The 25,177-nt window shown below is 45.2% G+C and overlaps 2 protein-coding genes across 5 annotated transcripts in view; one reads left to right on the top strand and one right to left on the bottom strand.

The window, feature by feature from the left end:
* The window catches only part of lamb2l (laminin, beta 2-like), an 82,915-nt gene that overhangs the window by 33,467 nt on the left and 24,271 nt on the right, over positions 1–25,177 (top strand). For 2 of the 4 annotated variants that reach the window (XM_079678959.1, XM_079678960.1), the window contains exons 3-12: positions 9,972–10,141; positions 18,335–18,470; positions 19,262–19,335; positions 19,596–19,784; positions 20,238–20,301; positions 21,962–22,164; positions 23,354–23,474; positions 24,047–24,235; positions 24,670–24,849; positions 24,997–25,109. In XM_079678959.1, coding sequence (XP_079535085.1) covers positions 9,972–10,141; positions 18,335–18,470; positions 19,262–19,335; positions 19,596–19,784; positions 20,238–20,301; positions 21,962–22,164; positions 23,354–23,474; positions 24,047–24,235; positions 24,670–24,849; positions 24,997–25,109 — 1,439 coding nt within the window. Of the gene's footprint in view, positions 1–4,440; positions 4,731–9,971; positions 10,142–18,334; positions 18,471–19,261; positions 19,336–19,595; positions 19,785–20,237; positions 20,302–21,961; positions 22,165–23,353; positions 23,475–24,046; positions 24,236–24,669; positions 24,850–24,996; positions 25,110–25,177 lie in introns of those variants that run through there. The other 2 variants (XM_079678962.1, XM_079678961.1) reach the window with 2 other exon arrangements.
* On the bottom strand, positions 7,892–9,733 carry LOC307037208 (uncharacterized protein; the record flags this gene model as incomplete). The annotated part of the gene is made up of 2 exons (XM_079677985.1): positions 9,584–9,733; positions 7,892–9,436 (listed from the first exon to the last, which is right to left on the bottom strand). The coding sequence occupies exon 2, from the start codon at positions 9,365–9,367 to the stop codon at positions 7,892–7,894; it is 1,476 nt and encodes a 491-aa protein (XP_079534111.1). The 5' UTR covers positions 9,368–9,436; positions 9,584–9,733.

Here is a 25,177-nt window from a genome sequence, read left to right as displayed (position 1 = left end):
CCATTACGAACATTTTCTTCAACCCTGCCTCACTTCCTGGGGGCTTGGTTCGCCCACATCGTTTTTCTGCCCATCTTTCAATTTTGCTTTGCCATATTTAACCCATTGTCTCCTTCTGCCCCCCTGACTCTTGCTGGGTCTCTCTCACATATGCCTGATAAGGCCTGTTATTGAGAGTCAGTGATGCAGAGAGAGAGTTTACACAGAGAGGGAGACAGTTGGAGGGAACAGGACCAGAACGTTTGAAAGAGTTATAGTTAATTTGTTGCTTCTTAGTCCATTAAAGCAATTACCTTCTGGGATGTCAGGCTGTGTCAAGTTAAATCACGCAGAGATCTTGATATGAATAATTTGCGATGCTTCTGTTCATGCTGTGGGGTTGTGTAAGGCAGTGGAAGATTAACGTTAATACTGCAGAGTTAGCAGGTAGAGATGTCCTGGCACAAACACCACAATAGAGTTATTTGTCTTGCCTCTTGTTTCGGCTGTGTTGCATACAATTAGGTGATCATCACAAGGAGCATACATTTAGAAAACAGTTTTAATATGTTAGGAGGGAAATATTGATTTCACACTGTCCCTATGTAAGAGACATACATGTAAGTTGAATAGTAGAGAATTTATAGACTTTTTGTTTGGCCCATAAAAATGTTGAGCGTTACAAAAAAAGTTATTGACTTAGGAAATGCCTAGACCTTTAATCAACCTCCACAGGATATGGTTGACTAAATAAGATAAAAGCTAGGACAAGGACATTTGACACAGGGCTAAGACTAAATATAAAAATAGCTTACAAAATGATCACTTGAGCCAAAACAATGATGTGTCATCCTAACACAGAAACATCTACAAGATCTTCATGACCTCCAGACAACCACAGGTAATCCTCCAAACATAAAGCATACCAAGGGTGAAGGACTTTAAAAGGCCTTTATTACCATCAAGCTTAACTTTTCTACAACTGTGGACAAAGGTGTAATTGTTCACTACAAAGGACCTTTAACACATATTTGGCATGTTCTTATTACTGATTTGACTTTATGCCAATATATGACATCTCCAATAAGCTTGTAGTGTTGCCCGGTTCATTTATCATTAAGACAGTTTAACACATTACATTACATGTCATTTGTTAGATGCTTTTATCCAAAGCGACTTTCATATATTCAGTACTGTGGACAATCCCCACAGAAGCCATTTGGGGTGAAATGTCTTGCCCAGGGACACAACGACATGCTGACTGCAGTGGGATTCAAACTTGCTACCCCCTGATTCGAAGTACAGCACTCTATCCACTGAGCCACAGCCTTATTAGCTCTTGTTGCATAGTGGCGCGTGCTGGTAAACAGGCTTGAATATGAATAGCAAAAAGTGAAAATGATGTGCTAAACTGTCATTTCATGTCTTCATAGCTTACAAGTGTTGCAGTGCTTTACTAGTAACTATTGTTATGTTTGCTTGCAAACTCATTCAAGTTGTCATAATACAGTGTCAAATGGATTGATGGACGACATGGGTAATGAGCAGCAAGTCTCGTGACAGTTTTCACAAAGTTTTGTAAATTGAGGGTTGCCATGTTATTGGCAAGAAAAATCTACAAGAGATTGTACAGTGCAATCAGAGATACAGTATGTCCACGTTTTTGAGCAAGTCCACGAATCCAGTCTTTGTCAAGTCTGTCACCACCTTCGCGCAGCTGCTGGCGCCACTTCGTCCGGTCCTCCGCCAGCCTCTCCCAGTTATCCGTCGCAATGTCCAGGGCCTTCATGTCACGTTTTACGACATCCTTGAAGTGCAGCAGTGGTCGTCCTCTGCCTCTGGAACCAGCGCTCAGCTCGCTGTATAAGATGTCTTTTGGCAGGCAGCCATCTGGCATTCTGCGAAGGTGACCAAGCCACCGCAGCCTCCTGACCTTCAGTGTTTGAAGCATTGACTTGCTGCCCGTACGTGCCAGCACCGCCTCGTTCGTGACCTTGTCCCGCCATGTGATCCCGAGGATGTTGCGCAGGCACCGCATGTGAAAAGCATTTAGCTCTCTTTCGTGCCGCGCGTAAGTTGACCACGCCTCGGAACCATACAGCAGGACGCTGACCACGCAACATTGGTAGATGCGTGTCTTAGTGCGCTCGGTGAGGTATTTGCCATGGGTTGCCATGTAGACACAACTTATTTCTTAAGCTCCAATTAATTTCCCCCGTACTAGGATGTTGATGTGTAAAAAAATGTCAAGTTAGTCAAATATATTGTGCTTCTTTTTCTTGGAAATAAAGCTCGGTTTCCACTGTAGGTAAGAAGTTAGCTGGCCATGCTAACAATTGGAGCATTCATTAGAGCAGATGAACACATTCCTTACAATTTGCTTTTAGTGGTTTTAGTTTTGAACTAAAAACGACACAATCGTCTGTTACTACTCAAGCCATACTGTTTCATCATGTGGGAAAATGCCAAGCTACAATTGAACAGTGTTAAATTAGCGATTTGCCACACTTAACCAATAGGAAAATAATGCAAAATATTTTTTAAAACATGGATTAAAATGAAGTGAACAACGCACATCTTTGACACCAACTCTTGAACATTACATTACGTTACGTTTAGCAAACGCCTTTATCCAAAGCAACAAACATAAACCTTAAAACTGTAGATATTCCTACGGGAGTAATAGCCACTCTTATAATATATGTAATATAAGTCCAATCACATGACTTAATTCCCAATCAACTTCAACCTCCGAATCAGGCATTAAGTAAGTGAAAACATACAGTAGCACTGTGTCTTTGGAGCATACACTTGTTTTGCGTCCAATATTGGATATATGACCATATTGAAGAAACACACTCCTCAATGTCAGTTTCGGTAATTTATTGATGACGACACCCTGAAACAGAGTAATGCAGCAAGATAAGCTGACAAAGTATTACATCCATGCAATTTAATCAACACAAATATATACCACGAAAGTATAGTAGTATAATAGTATAATATATATATAGTATAATATAATAGTGGAAACAGTCTTACATGAATGAGTGGACGAACGTCTCAACTCGAGGCGGAGTGAATGAACAATGTTTGAACTAAAATGGCCGCTCGGCACTACCGGGTCAGAGCACGGCATAACCGGGCAGCGACAGCAGTGACACTGCCCTCTAGTGGCCGGCGATAAACTCTTCATCCCCCCCAGACCGGAAAGCTATGGGCCGGAATAGGTTAACGGTCTAAATCCCGTATCCAGCAGAGGAAGTCCTCAGTGTGGCTCGCCTTGATTTCCGGACCACCGTCGCTCGAGAGCTCCTCCGGTACGCCGAAGGTGGTGAAGAAAGACCGGAGGTGTTGGACCAGGCCAGCTGAGCCCGCCAGGGCATTACCCGCCGTAGAGCTCAGGACCTCTACCCATCCTGAGAGCCGATCCCCGACAACTAGGTAGTGACGGCCCCCATAGTCGAAGAAGTCAGCAAACACCGCCTCGAATGGCGTGGACGGGGGTGAGGACGGCCGGGGGGGTGTAGCCGCCTGTTACGGAGCATTGCGGTTGCAGTCTGCACACCCGTCCCTGGTGGCCTGAATGTCCCCGGACATCCCGGGCCAGTAAACTATGGCTCGGGCATGCTGCCCCATAGCTGAGGTCCCCTGGTGAGCGGCATGGAGATGCCAAAGGACCCTCCCACGGAGGGACGGGGGAACCACGACGCGGTCCCGATAGAGCAGGACGCCGTCCTGGGCGTAGACGGACTCACAGACCGATGACAGACTCGCCAGGGCAGGGTCGTTAACGTCAATCCCACCCTCCTGCTCGATGAGTTGGAGGAGGTGGCCGAGGCATCCATCAGCCGCTGTTTCCCGTGCGAGGAGGGGCCAAGAGACGGCTCCGAGCTCCCGTGCGTCGTCGCGGATGGAGGCCATGAGTGCTGACTCCACGGCGTCAGGCCTGCTCGGCAGCCCCAATGAGAGGCCGTTAGCTGAACCCGAGGGGGAAGGATGCCTCGACGTGGCATCAGCGGCATAGTTGCTCTTGCCAGGCAGATGCACAATTTCGAAGCGCCATGGGAGGGTGCGCTGCTTGAGTCTAAACAGACTCGAGTTTGTGATCTCATCCAGCATACGGTCGCCAAAGATTTTCACCAACGGCAGTGTTTCCCCTACCATTGTCTTGGCGGGGCGCTGCGCCCTGCCAAAGGAGCGCCGCGCCCTGCCTGAAATTCAGTTTTTTATTTAAAACAAATATATATATATAGCACCAAATTTCAACTGAAGTAATCTATCTACGGTCACTTTTCACATTGAACATGTGCACTTTTATTAAATAAACTAAACGCCATGTTATTTATCCAATGTGTTCATGTTTGAGTGTCCACTGATTTGCGTATTGACATTCTCCCTCCGCTCTGTTTCTGAAGGGCGGGGCTCACACACACACACGAATGCACACACTCACGCTCACAATCAGAGACAAGAGGCGAGGAAAGGAGGAGAACAACAAAGTGTAAAAAAGTCAAACAAATCTGCTTTATTGCCCCGAGCTCTGCTGTCTGCCCGTTTATGTCCCCCCCCAAGTTTCAAATTCGTTTATTATTATTTTTTAACCGCAAGCCGTTATCGTCACGGGAGAAGGACACACACAGCCTGCCCAGGTGGACGCGCGCGAACGCGACAACGAAGGTAGCGTGCCCATTCTAAAAATAGCTCACAGATGGAGCAGCTACCGCGGTTTTGAACTACAGTATTGAGATGTGAGTTGGTTTATTCAGTAAATTAGCTCAGGATATTTGGATGTTCTGTCTAAACCTGTTGATGTGAGGCAAATGCAGGACTTGCTAGCTTAATGCTACCGGCATTTAGCGGCAGTGACTCAACAAATTGCCTCTAAAAATGTATCGTCAGCAATGTATGACAAGCAGACTGCTCGTTTAATGTTAGACTCACACCAATAGCTCAATATGATCATAACACAGAGGCGCGGGAAGGTATTTTGAGTGGGGGTGCTGAGGTGCTGGACTCCAGTGAACACTATTACGGGCACTATAGAGCACGCACAAAAAAACTCCCCACACGCAAACACACAGTAAACCCGCGACTGTTACAATGAAGGCTCGATAATCAGCTCACGGCATATAGGCAGGGGTAAAGTGCTATTTTTTTACGAGTGGGGAGCGGACCTCACCTTCTCTAGGGGGGTCCGGGGGGATGCTCCCCCGGGAAGATTTTTTTTAAATATTGAAGTTAAAAGCATCAATCTGGTGCACTTTGAGAGCAACATTAAGAGATCTATGGATACATCTCTCAACACCCAGATGAAACACAACTGTAAGCAGATGTTCTTTTTCTTTATGGATATTTTACAAATCACTCCCCTTTCAAACTGTATTCTTGTTTTACTGCCATATAGTATTTCATAATTGTTTTTCCTTTATTCTCTTATTTTTTTTATAACTATAATGATCATATGAAGGTGTGCCGCGGAAATAATCTTTTGAATAATTTTTGACCAAACCGTTTGAGACCCATTGAGATAACTTAGACTAAAGTTAACTATCTAAACACTCAGAGAGTCCTTTAGCTCACCTGAGCCTCTCAGTCTGAGAGGAGAGCTCTCCTCCAGCTTGTTGTGGAACAAACAGCTCCGTATGTCCGTTAGTGCAGCTAGCTAACCAGATGCTAACAACACGGTCCCTGCTGCTGGCACCGGTCCCTCTCTCTCTCTCCCTCTCTCACACACACTAAATGCGCTATTTCCGCACACACACAGAGCCGCGAGCTTGAATGACACAAGCACACTTTTATTTCCATCCAACTCTCTGATTGGTCTGGTGTCTTGCCTCTGTTGCATTCACTGAACACGGGAAATTACAGTCCTGCCGTCCTTTCTAGTGTCTTGATGAGGTTCACGTAAAGCACGGTTAATGTATTATATTATTGAGGTAGAATTGTCCGGGGCTACAGAAAAAACATTCGGGGCAGGCCAAAATATCATTTTACCAACAATGTGGAATTTATTGGCTACATATTACACAGATTATGCACAGCGGGAGCAGCAATAACCGTCAAATAATAATTCAGACAGGGGAGCTCCGCACCCCCTGCCTGCCGCTAGGGGGTGCTGCAGCGCCCTCAGCATCCCCCCTCCCGCGCCCATGTATAACACGATTGCTTTCATATCAGAGATCAGATGAGATGGAGCGGCCTCCAGTGTAACACTGTACTGTATTACTTTTTAATGTACAAATACTTTGTTACTGTACGATATCAATAACAATAATCCACAGCTCCTCTCTGCTCCAGAGGATAACAAAAATGTGGGCGCGCCGACATTTTTTTTCAAGCAGCACCCTGCCAAGGCAGTAAACCCAGGGGAAACACTGAACGGCTTATGTTCGGTGACCACGACGAGGTTGTCGGACCCCTGCGTGAAGTACCGCGTCTGTTCCAGGCCCCAGGCCACAGCTAGGGCCTCTCCCTCAACGGCCGCATAGCGCTGCTCCGCAGGGGACAGGAAACGCGAGCCCGCGAGGGTGATCCTCCACCCTCCTGGACAGCAGTCCGGTATGCCCGAGGCACAGTGACAATGTTGCTGGAGCAGGAAGTAGCCAATGCCACGCATGGACCAGTCAGGGCGGAGGAAGGTACCCTTCTGCATGTCGTAGATCTCCACGCCCTCGCAGATGGCCTCCATTATGGCTTGCTTGGACGTCTGGAAGGCCTCCTCCAGAACGGGGGACCATAGGAACGCACAGCATGGGCTGAGGAACGGCTTAAATGGAGCCATCGTGTCACGCAACTGGGCGTAGTTAGCCACCTGGTTGACAAGGCCGAACCAACTCCTGATGTCCGTCGTGGAGCCTGGGATGGGGAAGTCCCGGATGGCGTCCAAGTATTTTGGGAGCGGTTCGATGGTAGATTCCGACACCCTGAATCCAGCGAAGTCGACGTACCTCTCCGCGAACTGAAGCTTGTCCGGATTCAACACGATGCCCGACCGGCCGACACGCGTCAGGAAGTCGATGGTCCTCCACCAGTGTTGCTCCAGGTCGGTGTCATAGTGGATGGTGTCATCCACACAACGTTCCTTGCGTTCATAGTCCGAGAGGACGGCATCAAACCGACGGTTGTAGCCATCCCCTGACGACAGGAAACCCTGTGGTGCCCTGGTGTAGCGCCAACGGCCGAAGGGCGTGATGAAGGTAGTGAGGTGGCGATCCGACTCACGCAGGGGAACACTGTGGTAGCCGTTCCAGGCGTCCGTGACGGTCTTCCAGGTGCCCTTCGGGACGCGGCGTGCGAGGTGGAACGGGGACTCAGTGGCGAAGGTCTCACGTTGGCAGAACTTGTTGAGGGGGGAGAAGTCCACGGTCCTGCGGGGGGAACCGTCGTGCTTCCGAGTGACTACCATACGATGGCACCACGCCACCGGCTCGCCGTATGGCACGCGTTCAATGAACCCAAGGGCTTCGTCCCGCAGGAGGTCATCGTGAACCCTCCGCTGCCAGTGTAGAGGCACCGTAGCCGCGGTGTGGCATGTCTTAGGCGTAGCTGCGGGGTCCACGTGCATCTCGATAGGTGGCCCCTCCATGCATGGTAGTGCCCGATGGGGGCAAGTATTGAATGTTGACGAGGCATATCTCCCGAGTAGCCAACCTTTCATCCGGTTATTGTTCTCTGGAGTACAAGGGAACGGCAGTGCTGCGGGGCGCGCCGGGGGGACCGTGCGCTGAGGACATGAGCACTGGGTGTCCCGGGGGTCACTTGGCCCCACGCAGCCGCCGTTGGTTGACCTCGTCGCATTGATGGACAGGGGCTGGACTGGCGTGTCAGCCGTGTCAGGGCTACGCCTGTCCTTGGGCCCCCCTGCAACGTCGTCCGACGGGAAGTTAACGGGCAAGAGGCCGAGGTTGAGCTACGACTCGTATGAGAGGTACATGGCCCGGACTGAGCTGCTCACGTATACCATGGAACGGCAGGATGTAGTACGCCCCCCGCTGCAGGTCGTCGAGAGCGTAGCAAAGAACACTCCCTCGATGGCTATAGGGGAGCGGTTGGCGGCCGACAGGCTGAGGCTGACGCTGACGGGTCGCAGGTCGTCCCGCGCGAAACTGCAGGCCAGGAACTCCTCCAGAGACCAAAGGTCCGACTGCGCGCCAGTGTCCGCAACGGTGGATATTCGAGCTCCGTCGGCCGAGCCCCGGTTGCTGGTGCCATTCCTCAGCCCGACTGGCATGTCCATCGAGATGGTGATTAATGCCCGGGGGTGGTCTCTCAGCCTGGCTCGCCTCCATTCGCCCTTGGAGAAGATGTGGTGCTCGAGTCTGATAGGTGCAGGCCTGTCGACACAGCCGTGCGACGTAGGGGCGCGGCGAAGGCTCCCGCGACGTCGGCCAGGGCGGGCTCCAGCTTGCACCGACGAGACCTGGGATACCAGCTCCGACCCCATGGCGGCCTGTTGACTGTCGGATGACGGCTGTTGACGCCTCTGTCGTCGGCGGGCCCTGTAGCAGCCGATGCACACCTGGTGAGGCTTAGGATTCCACCCGCGAGGCCCCTCCGTGAAGACGTTAAAGACGCTCTTACATTCCGGGCACGAGGCACGTTTAGCCCCGTCCGCAGGGCTCGGGGCGGGGCTCGCCTGTGGAGTCATCTTCAGGCGCCGGAATGACGACATGGCTGATAGGGAGGACGACGGAAGAGCGTTACGGGCCATCTCTTTGTTCTCGACAAGTGCAATCACGTCGTTAACTGGCTTGACCAGGACGTCAGTTGTCCCCAGCGTCTCGCGGCGTATGTCCGAGTCATAGATGCCATTGAGCAGCACATCGCGGATAATGTGGTCGGTATAGTCCACGTCCTTACCACACTCGCATACCGCATTATATGCGCATGTCTCTGCTTTACCCCGCACTCTGGCAGCGAATGCGCGGAATGTCTCGTCGCGTTCCTGGCGTAACTGAAGTAGTTCGGTGCGCACGACGCATGTAGCAACTGGGATGACAGCTAGGGAACGCATGACGGTGATCAGGTCTGGCAAGGGTCCGGAAGCGGCGTCGGGGACGGCTTTCAACAGGCTGTCTCCAAGTACAGGCCCAGCACACTGAAACAGCTGGAAGGGGGCCTGTGCGTCCCCTATGCCTGAGCCGGCGCGGAATACCTTCCAACGGCGGATGAACACGTTCCATTCCTCTATTGACACCTCCACATCAACTTTGGGCCCATCGAGTCTCGGGCCGTGAGGGGCTGGGGCCTGGGCTGGCGCGGCCATGACAGGCGCTGCGTGCTGGTGGCTACATCCATGAATCGTCAATATAGCAATGACGAGTGCTTCAGACAAGTCATCGGATTTGAACTCGCAGCCGGGGACAGGGCATCCAACAACGACCATGGTGTCGTCATGAAGAAACACACTCCTCAATGTCAGTTTCGGTAATTTATTGACAAGGATGACGACACCCTGAAACAGAGTAATGCAGCAAGATAAGCTGACAAAGTATTACATACATGCAATTTAATCAACACAAATATATACCACGAAACAGAGTATAGTAGTATAATAGTATAATATATATATAGTATAATATAATAGTGGAAACAGTCTTACATGAATGAGTGGACGAACGTCTCAACTCGAGGCGGAGTGAATGAACAATGTTTGAACTAAAATGGCCGCTCGGCACTACTGGGTCAGAGCACGGCATAACCGGGCAGCGACAGCAGTGACACTGCCCTCTAGTGGCCGGCGATAAACTCTTCACATATGAATCCAGCTACATTTTGTAAAACTTACTTTGGATTCATAATTTCTCTGATATCCTTGAATAAAGTAAGTTGGAAACAAATGAAGTTTAACGTAATATTACTAATTTTTTTAATTAAATCACTTTTTAAGATCAGATGTTCTCACTGTGTGTTCACCATAATTGTGTCACATGTTAAGTGTTACAAGTCCAAAAACAAATAATAATTTCTCCTGTGTTTCTCCCTTCCAGGCCTCAGTGTATTTGGACAGGAGCTCCCATCAGGCCCTCACGGCTGCACTGAGGGAAGCTGTTACCCTGCGACAGGAAACCTTCTGATTGGACGAGCCGTCAACCTCTCCGCCACCTCCACCTGCGGCCTGAACGGGCCGGAGCAGTACTGCATCGTCAGCCATCTGCAGGTCAGGAAAACCATGAACAGTCCATGTGAAATCTAAGAATATCTGATTCTGATTTTCCATTCATACCTGCCTAATGATAGGTTAATCATGCACATTCTTTATTTCCTTCACCCTGTATTTTGACTTGACTCTCCCTCCTGCCTGTTCCATATCACAACCCTTTACAATACAGCACACCCTGTAGTCCATGCAGTAAAAATGGGATGGTTTGTTTGTTCTTTTCTTTATGCACTCATCCGTCTTCATCCTCCTGTCTCTACTCTTCCATCTGCATTTGTTTACCCGTTTCTTTGTTAGCCCAGTTTCCATGAGCAAAGCCCCTCAACGCTCAGGCCAGGTGTACACACACGTCAGCCACACCTTAGTCCCACACACACACACACACACACACACACACACACACACACACACACACACACACACACACACACACACACACACACACACACACACACACACACACACACACACACACACACACACACACACACACACACACACACTCCATCCCTCCATGTATATATTTCTATCTCTGTCACTGTCCTACGTTTTTTTACTCTCTTATACTTTTTCGTGGTTACTTTAACTTTTTGAAGTATTGCATGTGTGGAAAAACAATCTAACTTCCTCAATTGCAAAAAAGCTGTAAATGTCTTACCAGATGTCCTGAGTTGAAGACTCACATGAAAGAACAAATTAACAAATATTTCCAAAGACATGAGTAAATGTAGCCTCTACTTGACTTAGCCAAATCACTCAAGACTAGTTTATGAAAACGCACTTAATATGCATTCCTTTTTGCCCATATTTTAAAATGTTGCTTTATCATTATCATCATGTCATTCTTCCTTCACACCATCGTTGTCAGGCTAAAATGCACCATAACGACGCAACTGGTTTGGAGAGTCTTAATCTCTTGACTTCTGCATGGAGGTATTTAATGGTTCATGTTCAAATGTTTAAACTTGAGTTTATATATTTTTAAACTACCTGGTTTAGTTGTAATATTAAATGTTTGTATTATTTCATTAATTTAAGTTGGTCGGTAACTGATTATGTTCTGTATTCTAAACTAAATGTACACATATTTATGAGCAGTCTGAAAGCAGCAAACACATTTTCTCCCAGAGAATTAAGCACTATTACATTAAATTTCACTTGTTAGACGCTTTTATCCAAAGCGGCTTACTGTACATACTCAACATTGTGGGCAATCCCCACAGGAGCAATTTGGGTTGGAGTGTCTTGCCCAGGGACACAACGACATGCTGACTGCAGTGGGATTTAAACCTGTGACACCCTGATCCGAACACCAACGCACTACTCCACTGCGCCACACGCCTCCCATTAACATCTTTGAACAACTTCCACATTACTCCCTGCCCACTGCCTAAATAAATCCAAATACTGATATTTTGGTTAAATAAATACAGCTTTGCATCACACCCCTAGTTCATACCTGTGGGATGCAAGACAACATGCTGTTACAGTCTCTCGTCACCTCCCCCAGTATGCAGCGTTTGTATTTCTTTCTGCCCCTACATGACATGCTCCCCATCATGTTGACATCCACCGCCCTCTCTACCCCTCATGCATTTCCGTTCAAATGCGTGTATGTGCCTGTACCTCCATCGCCTCAGGGCAGGAACATCCAACAGTGTCAACTTCCAGGTGAACTTGATTGACATGCTCTGATTGGAGTGAGGCCCTCTGCTATAGGATGGGGCAGAATGTGGTGACAGCCTGTCATTGCTGCTCCGTCAGACGCTACTTTAGAGGCCCACACCAAACATTTAAATGTCCAAAAGTTCATCAATCATTCGTGTTAATTCTAGCTTGTTTTTTGTTTTGTTCTTGGTGAGATCCGGGGGGTATACTACGAAGCTGGTTCAACCTAACCTGGATATGTTTGAGTTAGCCAGTTGGCCTAATCCAAAACATACGCGCTCTCGCTAAACGGTACTACGACGCGGGTCAAGTGGATCGCTCAAGCCAGCCGTGTCCTATCTAGTTAGGTGCGCGTTCACATGAAAGGGGTGGTATTTGGAGCATTCGACCATTCAGAAACATGGACAAGCGTACTGACAGCGCAGCGTCATACTTCCTGAATGAAAAGTCAACTATATGATTAGACACATATGAAGACGTTAAACTTTAAAAATCCATGACTTAAACACTTTATCCAGGATAAAAGCCACATGCACCTGCAAGGTGAATACAGCTGGTAAAAGAAGAAGTGTTTGAATGCGTACATTAACAGGTTTATGATATCACTGCCCCGTCTAAGACACGAGTGGATCTGACTTTAATTACATTTGTCTCGAGTGTTTCGTCAACTTAATGTGTTGCTTAAAATAATACTTCTGCATACAGTATGTGACACTGTGAGTGTTGCACGGCCAGATACGGCTCAGCTGACTCAGATAAGGAAATATATGATACATTATGATGTGATATGTCGCGGACTGTACTTAATGTTACTCTGATCTGGTTACTTATGTTGTGGCAGATAGTTAAGTAAGCTTTCTTAACACTAATGTTATAATAGTCAGATTGCTCTGAAGATGGAAGGTGATATTCTATTAATGTTCACATTCACACAGTCGGTGATTTTTGCCGGCCGTCTTTCCTGCAACGGCAGCTTTTCTGTATTTCCTTTCTCCTGTAATATGACTTGATCGCTTTAAACTCCGCACACTGAGCTCTGATTGGTCAGCAAGCAGAGCTTTCACTGAGTTGAGCTCTTAGCCTGCAACCTAACCTGGTCCCGACCAGGACCATGGAGATCTAGCCTGCTAAAAAGAGAACCAGCTTCGTAGGACTGGAAACCCCGAGTTTTCCCTGAAGTTAGCCGGCTAAGCGAAAATCCTGCTTCGTAGTATACCCCCCAGATTGCAGATTCTTTATGCACATTTGTAACCTAGGAGAAGTATCGTGTATAAGAGCTGCTGCCAAGAAAATTGTGTTGACTTTAGACAAGAGAAAGGACTAAGAAAAGGTGATGGAGAAGATGGGAAAACAGGGGAATGGTGGATGGTGAAAAAGAAATTGAGGATGCAGAGAAAGTCAAAGACATGGAGGCAAAACAAAATGGCACAAAAATCCGTAACATAAAGTATTAACAGCAGGGTAATGGATGTAACTGAAGTGGAAAAAGAACCGCATTAGGGAGGTGGGGTGTACTTTTCTGTTAAAGCCACCATCGTAGTGTGACAAAGAATTGTTTTCAAATCAACATCAGACTTACATCAGTGTATTGTTGCAGCAGAAAGCCTTATAGTTGAGCTGACCAGGCTTGACTAATGGGAGATAAATAAGAGCTCAGAGGAGGGAGGGAGGGAGGGAGGCTCTTATACCTCATTCACAACAACGGTGTTTCAGGGCCGGTTCGGAGCTGGAGCTTGAAAAGCACCGGGTTTTCCTCTTCACACCGTAGCGGAGCAGCCTCTTAGCTCTGGAATCCGGTTCGTTTCAAGCACCAAAAAAGTGTCCGGCCAGAGCAAAAGCACAACATACATCACGCTTACGTCGAGGCGGGGGGCAGGGGCAGGGGCGGGATCAACTCCTGAACAACAACAAATAGCCCGCATGTTATCCAGTTTGTACACAACGATGGAGAAACTTAACAAGCAGCAGTGGTCCACTGAAGAGACCAGCTACCTACTGGGAATCTGGTCATCCGAAGAGGTACAGAGGAAGCTGGAGCACAATCGGCCATTGTTGTTGTTGTCGGTTTCAGCTGTGAGGGGTTTCCGCGGGCTTTGGCTTTATGAAGCAGGCACGCAAACGGTTACGTCATGACGCAAACGATGACGCAATGACGCAGCACCAGTCTGACTCTGGGCAATGTGAAAAGAGCCGGAACTAAAACGAAGAACCGGTTCTGAACCTGAAAAGCTCTAGCACGGAGCTTGAACCGGAGTTGCGTTGGTGTGAATGAGGTATTAAAGCCACACCAGTTCACACCGAGCACCAACTGAAACTACAGCGTCCTGGAAGGAGAGGATAGGAATCAGACTTATATCCAGCTCAAAACTTCCTTTATGAGATAACAGTGCTGCACCGCAATATGCAATACGCACTAACAATATAACGATGTTGCGATGAACATTCACTTTAAACTGAAAAAATTATTATTGGTGTATAAAATATAGGATCATTATTTTCAACTCTTTTTGACTGAATAAATTGAATATTAACCTTAGAACAAAATTCACTAAGTAAGAATAATAGTTGAATTTTAAAGTGCTTTTTATTCAGATACTTTTCTTTCTCAACTAGCTACATTTTTATCATATTTAGTCATATTCTCGCAGTGTCTTTATTGCACAAGTTGACATCATAAATAAAAATGATGATATGGCTCAGCCCTGCTGCTGTGGACCAGGTTGGAATCCCGCCTGTGCACCCTTTACTTGTCTTCCTCTTTCAAATACATCTCTGTACGGAGCCCTGGAGGGTTCATAGAGAGAAAAATAAATAAAACGTGGCCACGTTTTACTTTCTCGTTCTTACAAGTTAATAAAGTGCGCGCACGAGTTAATAAAGCATGCGCACAAGTTAATAAAGCATGCACACGAGTTAATAAAGTGTGCGCACGAGTTAATAAAGCATGCGCACAAGTTAATAAAGCATGCACACGAGTTAAGAAAGCGTGGCCTCGTTTTATTTAAATTGAGGGATTTCTGTCCGTGACTCACAGTATCTGCTGCCCACAGCTGTTTTATAGAAGGAAAACCTCCTTCACTTTATGAAATCTCTGCGGCACCAGTAGCAGGATTTGCTATTTACACTATTCATTCATGAAGTATGACGCTGCGCTGTAAGCACGCGTCTCCATGTTTGTGATTGGTCAAATGTTGCTAACTCCGTCCCTTTCAGGTGAACGCGCTCTCAACCGGTCAGAGAAACCCTGTTTGATTTGCTGAGTTGATAACCAGCTTCGTAGGACCGCTTATCGACATCGCGTTTGTTAGGGTTAGTTAAGCCGGGTAAATCAAACATATCCAGGGTCTGTTGAACTGGCTTCGTCGTACAGGGCACTGGAGGCAGTAACGTGTAACTCAGCAGAATCTGAGAAGAGCAGCACCAGCTGCAAAGAGCTGTGCCTTTTACTGTTTACTTCACTGCGTTTCCCTTCATTAGAACAGCTGAATAGAGATCGAGGCTGCTACGTTTAACCACACACACCTATACACACATCGAACTATCAGAGTATTCCCCCTCGTTTTATGAAGGAGATGTCCTGTCACCGGGGCGCATGATGTGTGTGTGTGTGTGTATGTGTGTGTGTGTGTGTGTGTGTGTGTGTGTGTGTGTGTGTGTGTGTGTGTGTGTGTGTGTGTGTGTGGGGTGTGTGTGTGTGTGTGTGTGTGTGTGTGTGTGTGTGTGTGTGTGTGTGTGTGTGTGTGTGTGTGTGTGGGTGTGTGTGTGTGTGGGGGTGTGTGTGTGTGTGTGTGTGTTTGTGTGTGTGTGCATCTACGAAGATGTCAACTACAATCCTGTGGGAGCCTTCAGGGAAGCAGCATGACGAGACCCAGGCAGGACCACATTGATAGGTTTAGCCACGACCTGAAGTCCACAACTTAATCCAGAACACAGGATAGAGGATCCAGGACACAGGACCACAGCAAGAAGCTCAGCCTCGACTCCGGATCCCGGCGTAGATATAGACACAAAACAAGAAAAAATGTGGCTGGGTTAATCGGAACAAGAGAATACACAGGCACAGACAGACAGACAGACAGACAGACAGACAGACGGAAGAACAAGCACTCCCTTAGAATATATAATTAATATCTCTGCAATAAGGGCCAAATTGGCGCAAAAATAATCTTAGAGGGGCCCTACTATGCTCATTGTCCTTTAATGTTCAAAAAGATCTTTATTTTTCTCATACTGCCTGTGCTGCTGCACCTCTTTTCACCCTCTGTCTGGCCCAGTCTGCTCTGATTGGTTAGCTGGCCGGCTCTGTGGTGATTGGTCAACCATTTAGAGATGTCCCGCCCATATGCCTATCATTTACAATGAATTGTGGCGCTGGCCAATATAAGGGGCGAGTGTTACATAGTGATGTCACTATGTGTGGAAGAGAAACTCCATCTGGAGGGATCTTAGGGATTTTAGCCTTTGCAGACCATTTACAAAACCTATAACACACTACAGGGAAGGGAAAACACAGAAAAACGAAGTGCCCTTTCATAACAAAAAAGACACATTTACGTAGTGCAGTCATACTATTAAAATGAATTAAGTGAGATGACTTTAGAAATATATTAGAAATGTTGCTCTTCGACCTAAATTCCTATAAGCACTATGAAGCTGTAACAGAGTGACTCTCTGAGGATGGCTAATTGCATTAGGATTGATGTGCTACTGTGTAGAAAGAAATCATTTTCAGAGATGAGGGCAGATTTATGCTGGGATTAGGGAGGCTGGATGAAGAAGGCAAGCGTGCATGTACAAAAACACACACATTCACTTACATGTACAAGTGGGCATGTGTGCAGCCATGGTCACGTACATCCACACAACCTTTTTTTCAAATCTCAGTCAAGTCTCTTTATTGGCATTGTTGTTGTTAGCAGCTTAATCACCCTGACAACAACCTAATTAAGAAATGCTGCCCTGGAATCCACTGGTTCTCTGCGCCAATGTACCCTCATCTGCCTCTTTCCCTCTCCCTGCTCCCCTCTTTGTGGCACGCTCTCAAATGCACCCCCCTTTTGCCCTCTCTCAGCATCCCCCTCGCTCTCTGCCGGCCCCCTTCTTTGTCCCTCAACCCTGCCATGCCGTTTGAGAGCCCTCTCCATCGCATACCCACTTATCTCACCTGAGCCTTCCTTTCTCTAACTTCTCTGTGACACCCCTTAAGATCCAAGCCCTTACTCTTGGCTGCAGTCCCCACATTCTCCTATCTTTCCCATGCCCTCTGCTTTCCACTTCTTCCTCCACTTCTTCCTCTGCCACATCAATGTCTGCTTTTTACCAGCAAGCTGTGTGTTTTCCCTCAGTTGTCCCTAATTTCACCACTCCATTTAGGAATGGCAATAGAGCATGCTATCCTGGAAGTTCACGTCGCATGGGTCAAAAAGCAATGGCATTTCCATTTGATTTCTGAAAAATATTGCAGAAAATAAGATCTTCAGCAAACCTATGCTTCTGATGCTTACACGTTTTGTTCGGATGAAAATCTTCACAAAATAACACCACTTGATTTTTGAAGTGTAAATGCAATCTCCAGTTGAAAATGCAACCAAACTGCATCGTGGTCAAATGGCTGCTCATCACCACCGCTAATCTAAAGGCTCAAACTATGTTTGACGTGAAGACGTTTTGTAGTCTCATTGAATCCCCTTGTTATTTACTACCGTATTTGATTTCATAGAACAAAAGATGAAAGTCTCTTGAGCTTGTCTTACTGCAAACCTTATTTTTGCATCTAACCAAAAATGTATTTTAAATCATTGACTTTGAAATGAGGAGTAAAATGCAATCTCATTTCCATGTTAAATGCCTCAGTCCTGCACCACGCGTAATGGCAAAATTAATTAACCGGATATGATACTATTTATTGTTTTTGAACTTACAAAAGTCTTCCAGCTGGTATAATAGTTGTCTTTACCCAACAAGTAATTATATCCACATTAGTGATGATTATTTTAAAAGGCTCTAATACAATATAGTTGCAACATTGTGATCAAGGTATTTGGTGAAAATATTTCTGATATTTGATTATTCTCTATATTGCCCAACCCTGCTTCCACTTCCTTTTTTCTTTTGACCCAGTGGAAACACAAGCCAGTCCCCTCTGGCTTTTGTTCCTGGTTCACACTGGTATTGGCACACAGGGGGACTTTTAGATTTGCATCATTTCAGCTTGACAGATGAAATCTGAAGAAGCAGCTCTATCACAGAGGCTTGAGTGACACGGTACAACATGGCTACCAGCAACAAGACACAACCTGCAGATGCACTTAAATCCTTTAAATTGTCTCCCTTGTAGTACAACATCAACCGGCAGTTTATTTTACATTTTGACTTTTTTGCTGAAAAAAATCACCATGCTTGCTAGTTATTTTCATCTGTTAAACATTTTAATTATTTATTATTATCATATGTAAAACATCTGAGGGAAACCTTCCATGCCAGCGAATTTCTACAGGAGTTAATGTATGTTTTGTACCTCGACAGGAATCAGACAAGTGCTTCGAGTGTAACTCCCAGCATCCCTACGACCGGTACCGCCACAGAAACAGCCACTGCATCGAAAACGTCATCTACCTCATGGACAGGGATGAAAGCAACACCTGGTGGCAGTCTGTAAACGGTGTGTGCATGTGTATTTACAAAAAATGCTATATAAAAAGTGGGTGTAGACACCTTTACGTCACCCATTGGTTTGTGTAATATGGTTTTAATGTCCCAAAGGAAGCAAGAGGGGTTTTAGGGCACCTTCTTATGTAAGCTAAAGCACATGTTGTTTGCATAGCAAGCCACATCTTCAAAGATCTTAGCTGAATAACTTAGAAAGTAATGATATAAGAAACTATGTTAGCCTGTCATAATGCAAAGTTTACCTTCAATTAGGACTTCTTACAAAACACCCTGTGTAAACAAGCTAACTGCTTACAGTAAGGGGATATTTTTTTGTTCTACTTGATGTGTAAGCCCAGGTCTAAATGTAAACGTATCTAAACCCTTTAAACTGAGATGTTCTGTGTTACTTTATGCCTTGTTGGGTTTTCTAACTGTAATATTCTGACTCTAAATGTGTATTGTGATCATAAACTCATCGGGAAAATCTTTTCTGAGGTAATAGATCAAGTTGGGAATAGGGATATTTTCTCATAGACTCTGTGTGTTTACTGAGAGTCTCTAAATGTGAGCAATAAATGTGTTCTTCTTGTTGTGGATTATATCCCTATGGTAAAACATGTAACCAAGTAATTACCGTCTATATCAAAACCCTTGTGAATGCTGTTGGGATGCATTGACAAGAGATATAGAATAAATCTATAACCTCGTAGGGGTCATTTTGAAAGAGACTAACTTTTGGAGATGAGACTTCTCCATCACTTGTGTTGTTATGACAATGAGTGACAGTTGTTTCCTCCACAGGAGAGGAGAATGTCAGCATCAGGATGAACCTGGAGGCTGAATTCCACTTCACACATCTCATCATGAAGTTTAAGGTACAAACACTCAGTTGCATGTATATTGGGATCTGTGTGTGTGTGTGTGTGTGTGTGTGTGTGTGTGTGTGTGTGTGTGTGTGTGTGTGTGTGTGTGTGTGTGTGTGTGTGTGTGTGTGTGTGTGTGTGTGTGTGTGTGTGTGTGTGTGTGTGTGTGTGTGTGTGTGTGTGTGTGTGTGTGTGTGTGTGTGTGTGTGTGTGTGGGTGTGTGGACCTCTGTTTAGGTGCTTAAGGACTTATTTCCCTCTTCTGCCCCTCAGACCTTCCGACCTGCAGCTATGATCATCGAGCGTTCGGCAGATTTTGGCCGCACATGGCGCCCCTACCGCTACTTTGCCTCAAACTGTACCAAGACGTTTCCCGGCACCCCCGCTAACGGCCTGCGCCACATCAATGACGTAATCTGTGAGGAGCGCTACTCTGACATCGAACCTTCCACCAATGGAGAGGTAAGAACTAGAAGAAGTGCTCGTAAAAAATAAAGCCGGTGATGTTCAACAATTATCTTGCTGTTAAAGTGATAGTTCCGATTTTTTAAAGAATTTGATGACGTTCTTAACAAGAGAAAGATATTAACCTACAGTGGATGGTGGATGGCACTCCCTCAGTCATGAGGAACAGAGAGAAGTACACATGGAAAAACATTGGGCCTCCTAAAAACATCCATATCATTTTAAGTGTACACTATTTTAGGGACATTTGTCACCGTTGCAAACTGGACGATGATCCATTTATTCAATTAAGCTTAAAATAACTAATGTCTGTCTCGGTCAGAATTTTGAGAAATGTGTTAGCAAACAGTATGCCTGCTTTGGTTTCATTCGTTTTTTGTAGCTTTCCATGATCTTCTCTCATCCCACATCTTATAGAATTTCTCTGAAAAATGTTTTTCTTTAATTAAGGTGATTTACAAAGTTTTGGATCCAGCCATTTATGTGAAAGACCCCTACAGCTTGGACATTCAAGGTCAGTGAGACTCTAAAGTCTAAATATGGATAGCTGACACTGTTACTAGCAGTGCAACATAGTGTTCTATCAGAAGTTAACACTAAAGCAGGATGACTACCGCTCCTCCTGGTTTAATCTTTGCAGAGATGCTGGAAATCACAATGAGTCCAAACTGATACAAAAATAAATATCCTCACCCTTTGCTCTATGCAGTGTTACACACTCTGATGAAGGTCTGTTGGACTGAAAGCCCAAATAAAATGTAACACTTCCTAGATCTCAGTCAGAGCAAGACTCAATTTTATAGTAAAAATAAATAAATACAATAAAATTAAAATAAAAACATGTATGCAAACGTATAGAATTAAAAGTAAATATCTCCAAATAAATATATACAATATATACAGTAGTTAATGAATTTGAATAATGTTATGAATTCTGAAAAACAGATTATTGATCCTAATGAACAGTGTAATAATAATCATTCCAAAGTGGTGTGAGAACAATTGATTGAAGTCAGATTCAACTGTCAAGTATCGCACAGTTGAATTATTGCACAGGTTACACAGCCTAATTAGAGTACATATATTACATATACTGTCAAACGATTACAATTTTTAATCAGATTAATCACAGCTTAAAAATTAATTAATCATGATTAATCACCATTCGAACTATGTCCAAAATATGCAATTTCTTTATGTATATTGTTGTTGGAATGGAAAGATAAATGAAAGAAGGTGGATACAACCATTTAACATACAGTATGTATGTATGTATATTATAACATTGTTCTGTGTGTCAAAAATGAAAGACAGCCCACACACCTATCAATCATCAATCCGTGGGGTCTTATTTCTTTACGTGTTGATTTCTATCAACACGTAATCTTGTATCGATGTATATAGAGATGTGCTACACAGCAAAAGTATTCTCCGTCGGGACTTCCTGCAACAACACCACGCCGTTATCTTGATTCTGATTGGCTAGAAGACATTATCAAAGATGTTCTTTTGAGAAGACGATCACTATGTTTCAAAAGTTTTCAAAACCGTTTCTAGTCTTCAGTATTTCCAGACAAGTGGCTACTGAAATCAATCTTACTAACTGCTGTCTGTGCAATTTACTCCGCTCGAGTTGGCAGATTTTATTTTGCTTACTCTAACATAATTTTTCATGGTGGGGCTAAGCCATTTCTTGGTATGGCTGTAGCCTACCACAGCCATACCCTGGCGCTGCCACTGGTGGGATGTATGGGGCGGGCCATTCTGCGCATGTGTTAAATATTTTAACGCAATTAATTCAAAAGATTAATTACCGCCGTTAACGCGATAATTTTGTCAGTATTAATATATATACAGTGTATTAGGGTTTAACTACTGATGGGTACAGTAAGTCCTATCTGTGTGTGGGCATCTATTTCATTAGGGGCCCTCATTCTATTTTATCAGGATCAGTTGAAACAAAATGCAACTTTCCAGGATTATTACCCTGCAAAGCAATTTTTAAAGAAAATAGCCTTTATAACTTTTTGGAATATTGAGGCTAATATAAACAGGGGGAAAACAGTCATTAGAAACATGTTTGCATACTAATGAATGATCAGTTTGGTCATGAAATTGAAATGAAATCAAATGAATACATTTAATACAGTAATCCTTTTTTTTTCTTCTCACAGAACTCCTGCGTATCACCAACCTGCGTATCAACTTCACCAAGCTGAACACTCTGGGAGACGACCTGCTGGACCGGCGCTTCGACGTCCTGCAGAAATATTACTATGCCCTCTATGAGCTGACGGTCAGAGGGAGCTGCTTCTGCTACGGACACGCCTCAGAGTGCGCCCCCGTGCCAGGGGTCGACGCCCGGGACAACGGCATGGTGAGCTAATGGGCTAAAAATTCAAGTAAAAAAAGTACTGTAATCGTGGGTGGTGTGGGAATAAACAGAAACTTGTATTATCATTATGTATTATTATTGTATCACTATCACTATACTTCATTATGCCATTGTAATATTATCAATCAATCAATCAATGTTTATTTATATAGCCCAATATCACAAATGTTACATTTGTCTCAGTGGACTTCACAGTTTGTACAGAATATCAGTATGGCAATACGACACCCTCTGTCCTTAGACCCTAACATCGTACAAGGAAAAACTTCCGGAGAAAACCCACAGTTTAAAGGGAAACATGGGAGAAACCTCAGGGACAGCAACAGAGGAGGGATCCCTCTCCCAGGACGGACAGACGTGCAATAGATGCCGTGTGTAAATCAAAGAGATAATACATTTTACAGCGTAGGTAGACCGAATGTTTGGAAATGTATGTGTCTACAGTATAATAATAAGATGAATCCACGAGGATGTCAACAGTCCTATGGGAGCCATTAGGGAAGATGGATGATGAGAGTCAGGCAGAACAGCAGAGACCGGTTCAGCCACGAGTCGAAATCCTGGACTCAGATCAGGACTCAGATCAGGACTCAGGATCAGGACTCAGGATCAGCCACGACTCAGGGTCCCGCCGTATATAGACACCATCAAGAAAATGTGGGGAAGCTGGGTTATTCGGAACATGAGAGTACACAGGTACAGACAGAGAGAAGGAAGAAGTAAGGTTTCCCCCGACAAACTAAGCCTATATCAGCAAAACTAGGGGCTGAATCTAATCAGCCCTAACTATAAGCTTTATCAAAAAGGAAGGTCTTAAGCACACTCTTAAAAACGGATAGGGTGTCTGCCGCCCGAACACAAACTGGAAGCTGATTCCACAAATGTGGAGCTTGATAAGAAAAGGCTCTGGCTCCCATTGTACTTTTAGAGACTCTAGGAACAACCAACAACCCTGCATTCTTGGAACGCAATGCCCTAGTAGGACAGTAAGTTATAATGAGTAAGATGGCGCCTGCCCATTAAGGCGAGAAGGAGAATTTTAAATTCTATAGGAAGCCAGTGTAAGGCAGCCAGAACAGGAGTAATGTGGTCCCTTTTCCTAACTCTTCGGCATTATTCACAGTGCCATTCATTAACCTTTCTGCTTATAATTTGACCCCATTGTGGCTAGATCCACGGGCGCTGCGTATGCAAACACAATACAGAGGGCCTGAACTGCGAGCGCTGCCGACATTTCCACCACGACCTGCCATGGAGACCCGCCGAGGCGGAGAACCCACACACCTGCAGGGGTTGGAACACACACACACACACACACACACACACACACACACACACACACACACACACACACACACACACACACACACACACACACACACACACACACGCACACGCACACGCACACACACACACACACACATATGTTATTTATCTTTAAGCTGTGAACGGTTTAAAACCTGAAAACCTTTTGGAAGGCTTGGTAATGTTTAAAGAAACACACTCAAGGCACTTTTTTATGCACTGGTCCATTTTGGGAGATTGGGGTGTTTTTTTAATAACATGTCTACTGTCATCCCTGGAAAATGAAAAATAAAAAAGCAGTTGGTTGAAATTGGTTGTCTTAAATAAATGCCTCAACATTTGTTAAGATTGGAATTTCAGTATACAGTAGTTATCAAGATATTTTTGCCTCATTTCAAAATCTCATTGGTTAATGTATATATCAGCTACTTTTCAAGTGTTAAAAAAGTGAAAAAGGAGCTGTTAGAAATACCAGTTTTGAAATTGGGGTTACATCTTGTTGCAAAGGTAATGTTCCACTTCATCTAATTCATTCTTATTTCTACAATTTCTTCCTCAGAGTGCAACTGTAACGGCCACACAAGCCAGTGCCACTTCGACATGGCGGTGTATCTGGCCACAGGCAACGCCAGCGGAGGAGTGTGTGACGACTGCCTGCACAACACCATGGGACGCAACTGTGAGATGTGCAAGCCCTTCTACTTCCAAGATCCTGTTAAAGACGTCAGGGACCCACGAGTGTGTGTCGGTGAGTCTTCTGAACAACCTGTTTCCTGCCATTATGTCGAAATGTTCACTGTTCTAGTTTGAAAACTAATCTTGGTCCAATATACAACCTGCAAATGTGACTTATTCAACTAAAACAAAAGCATTTATTAAATGACTAACATTTGTTCTATTGATTGGTCATTTTTTATACTTTCTCAATGCCGAAATACTTATTATGGTAAAACAAGTGGGACAACTCAGTTATACACATCTTTAAAATAGATCAACTATCGATTTATCTTGAAGACAGCCCTAGAATATAACCACAGTCCACAAACATTAACCGCACATACACCCTGAAGTGTCACAAGTGTTCTTATCTAGCTAGTTTACAATTTCTGTAGTTTTATCTCTGGCTCTCATTCTTTTCCACTGTTCCCTTCTAACGCTCTCTATCTGACCTCTGACCCTCAGCCTGTGACTGTGACCCGGTGGGATCATTGGAGGGAGGAGTGTGTGACAGTCACACCGACCTGGACATGGGGATGATCTCAGGACAGTGTCGCTGTAAAGTCCATGTCAAAGGCACACGCTGCGATGACTGCAAGGAAGGTTACTACGGACTGAGCCAGAACGACCCTCTGGGCTGCCAGCGTGAGTGTGTTTGTCTGCCGCTGAGACCGCTTCCTGTTTAAATAGGGATGACAATTGAATTATAGTGTTTTGGGAAACACCACCACATTAGATATGTAAATATCACATCCTCCATAATCTCCTTCTTTGTGTTTATGTTTCCATCAGCTTGTAACTGTGACCCTCGTGGCATCATCACAAATGGAGCTCCTTGCGACCAGATCAGTGGGGACTGCTCCTGTAAAAGATATGTGACCGGTCGCTACTGCAGCCAGTGTCTGGTGAGTGAAAACTGTTCTTCTTAGAAAATCTGTCGCTCATGTTGGGCTTCAGATCAAAAGATTTCTTC

This window comes from Notothenia rossii, assembly GCF_949606895.1.
Source record: "Notothenia rossii genome assembly, chromosome: 4".
In the NCBI taxonomy this organism is placed as follows: domain Eukaryota; kingdom Metazoa; phylum Chordata; class Actinopteri; order Perciformes; family Nototheniidae; genus Notothenia; species Notothenia rossii.
The sequence above is the reverse complement of the archived record's forward strand: the minus strand, read 5'-3'. Positions and strand labels throughout refer to the sequence as shown.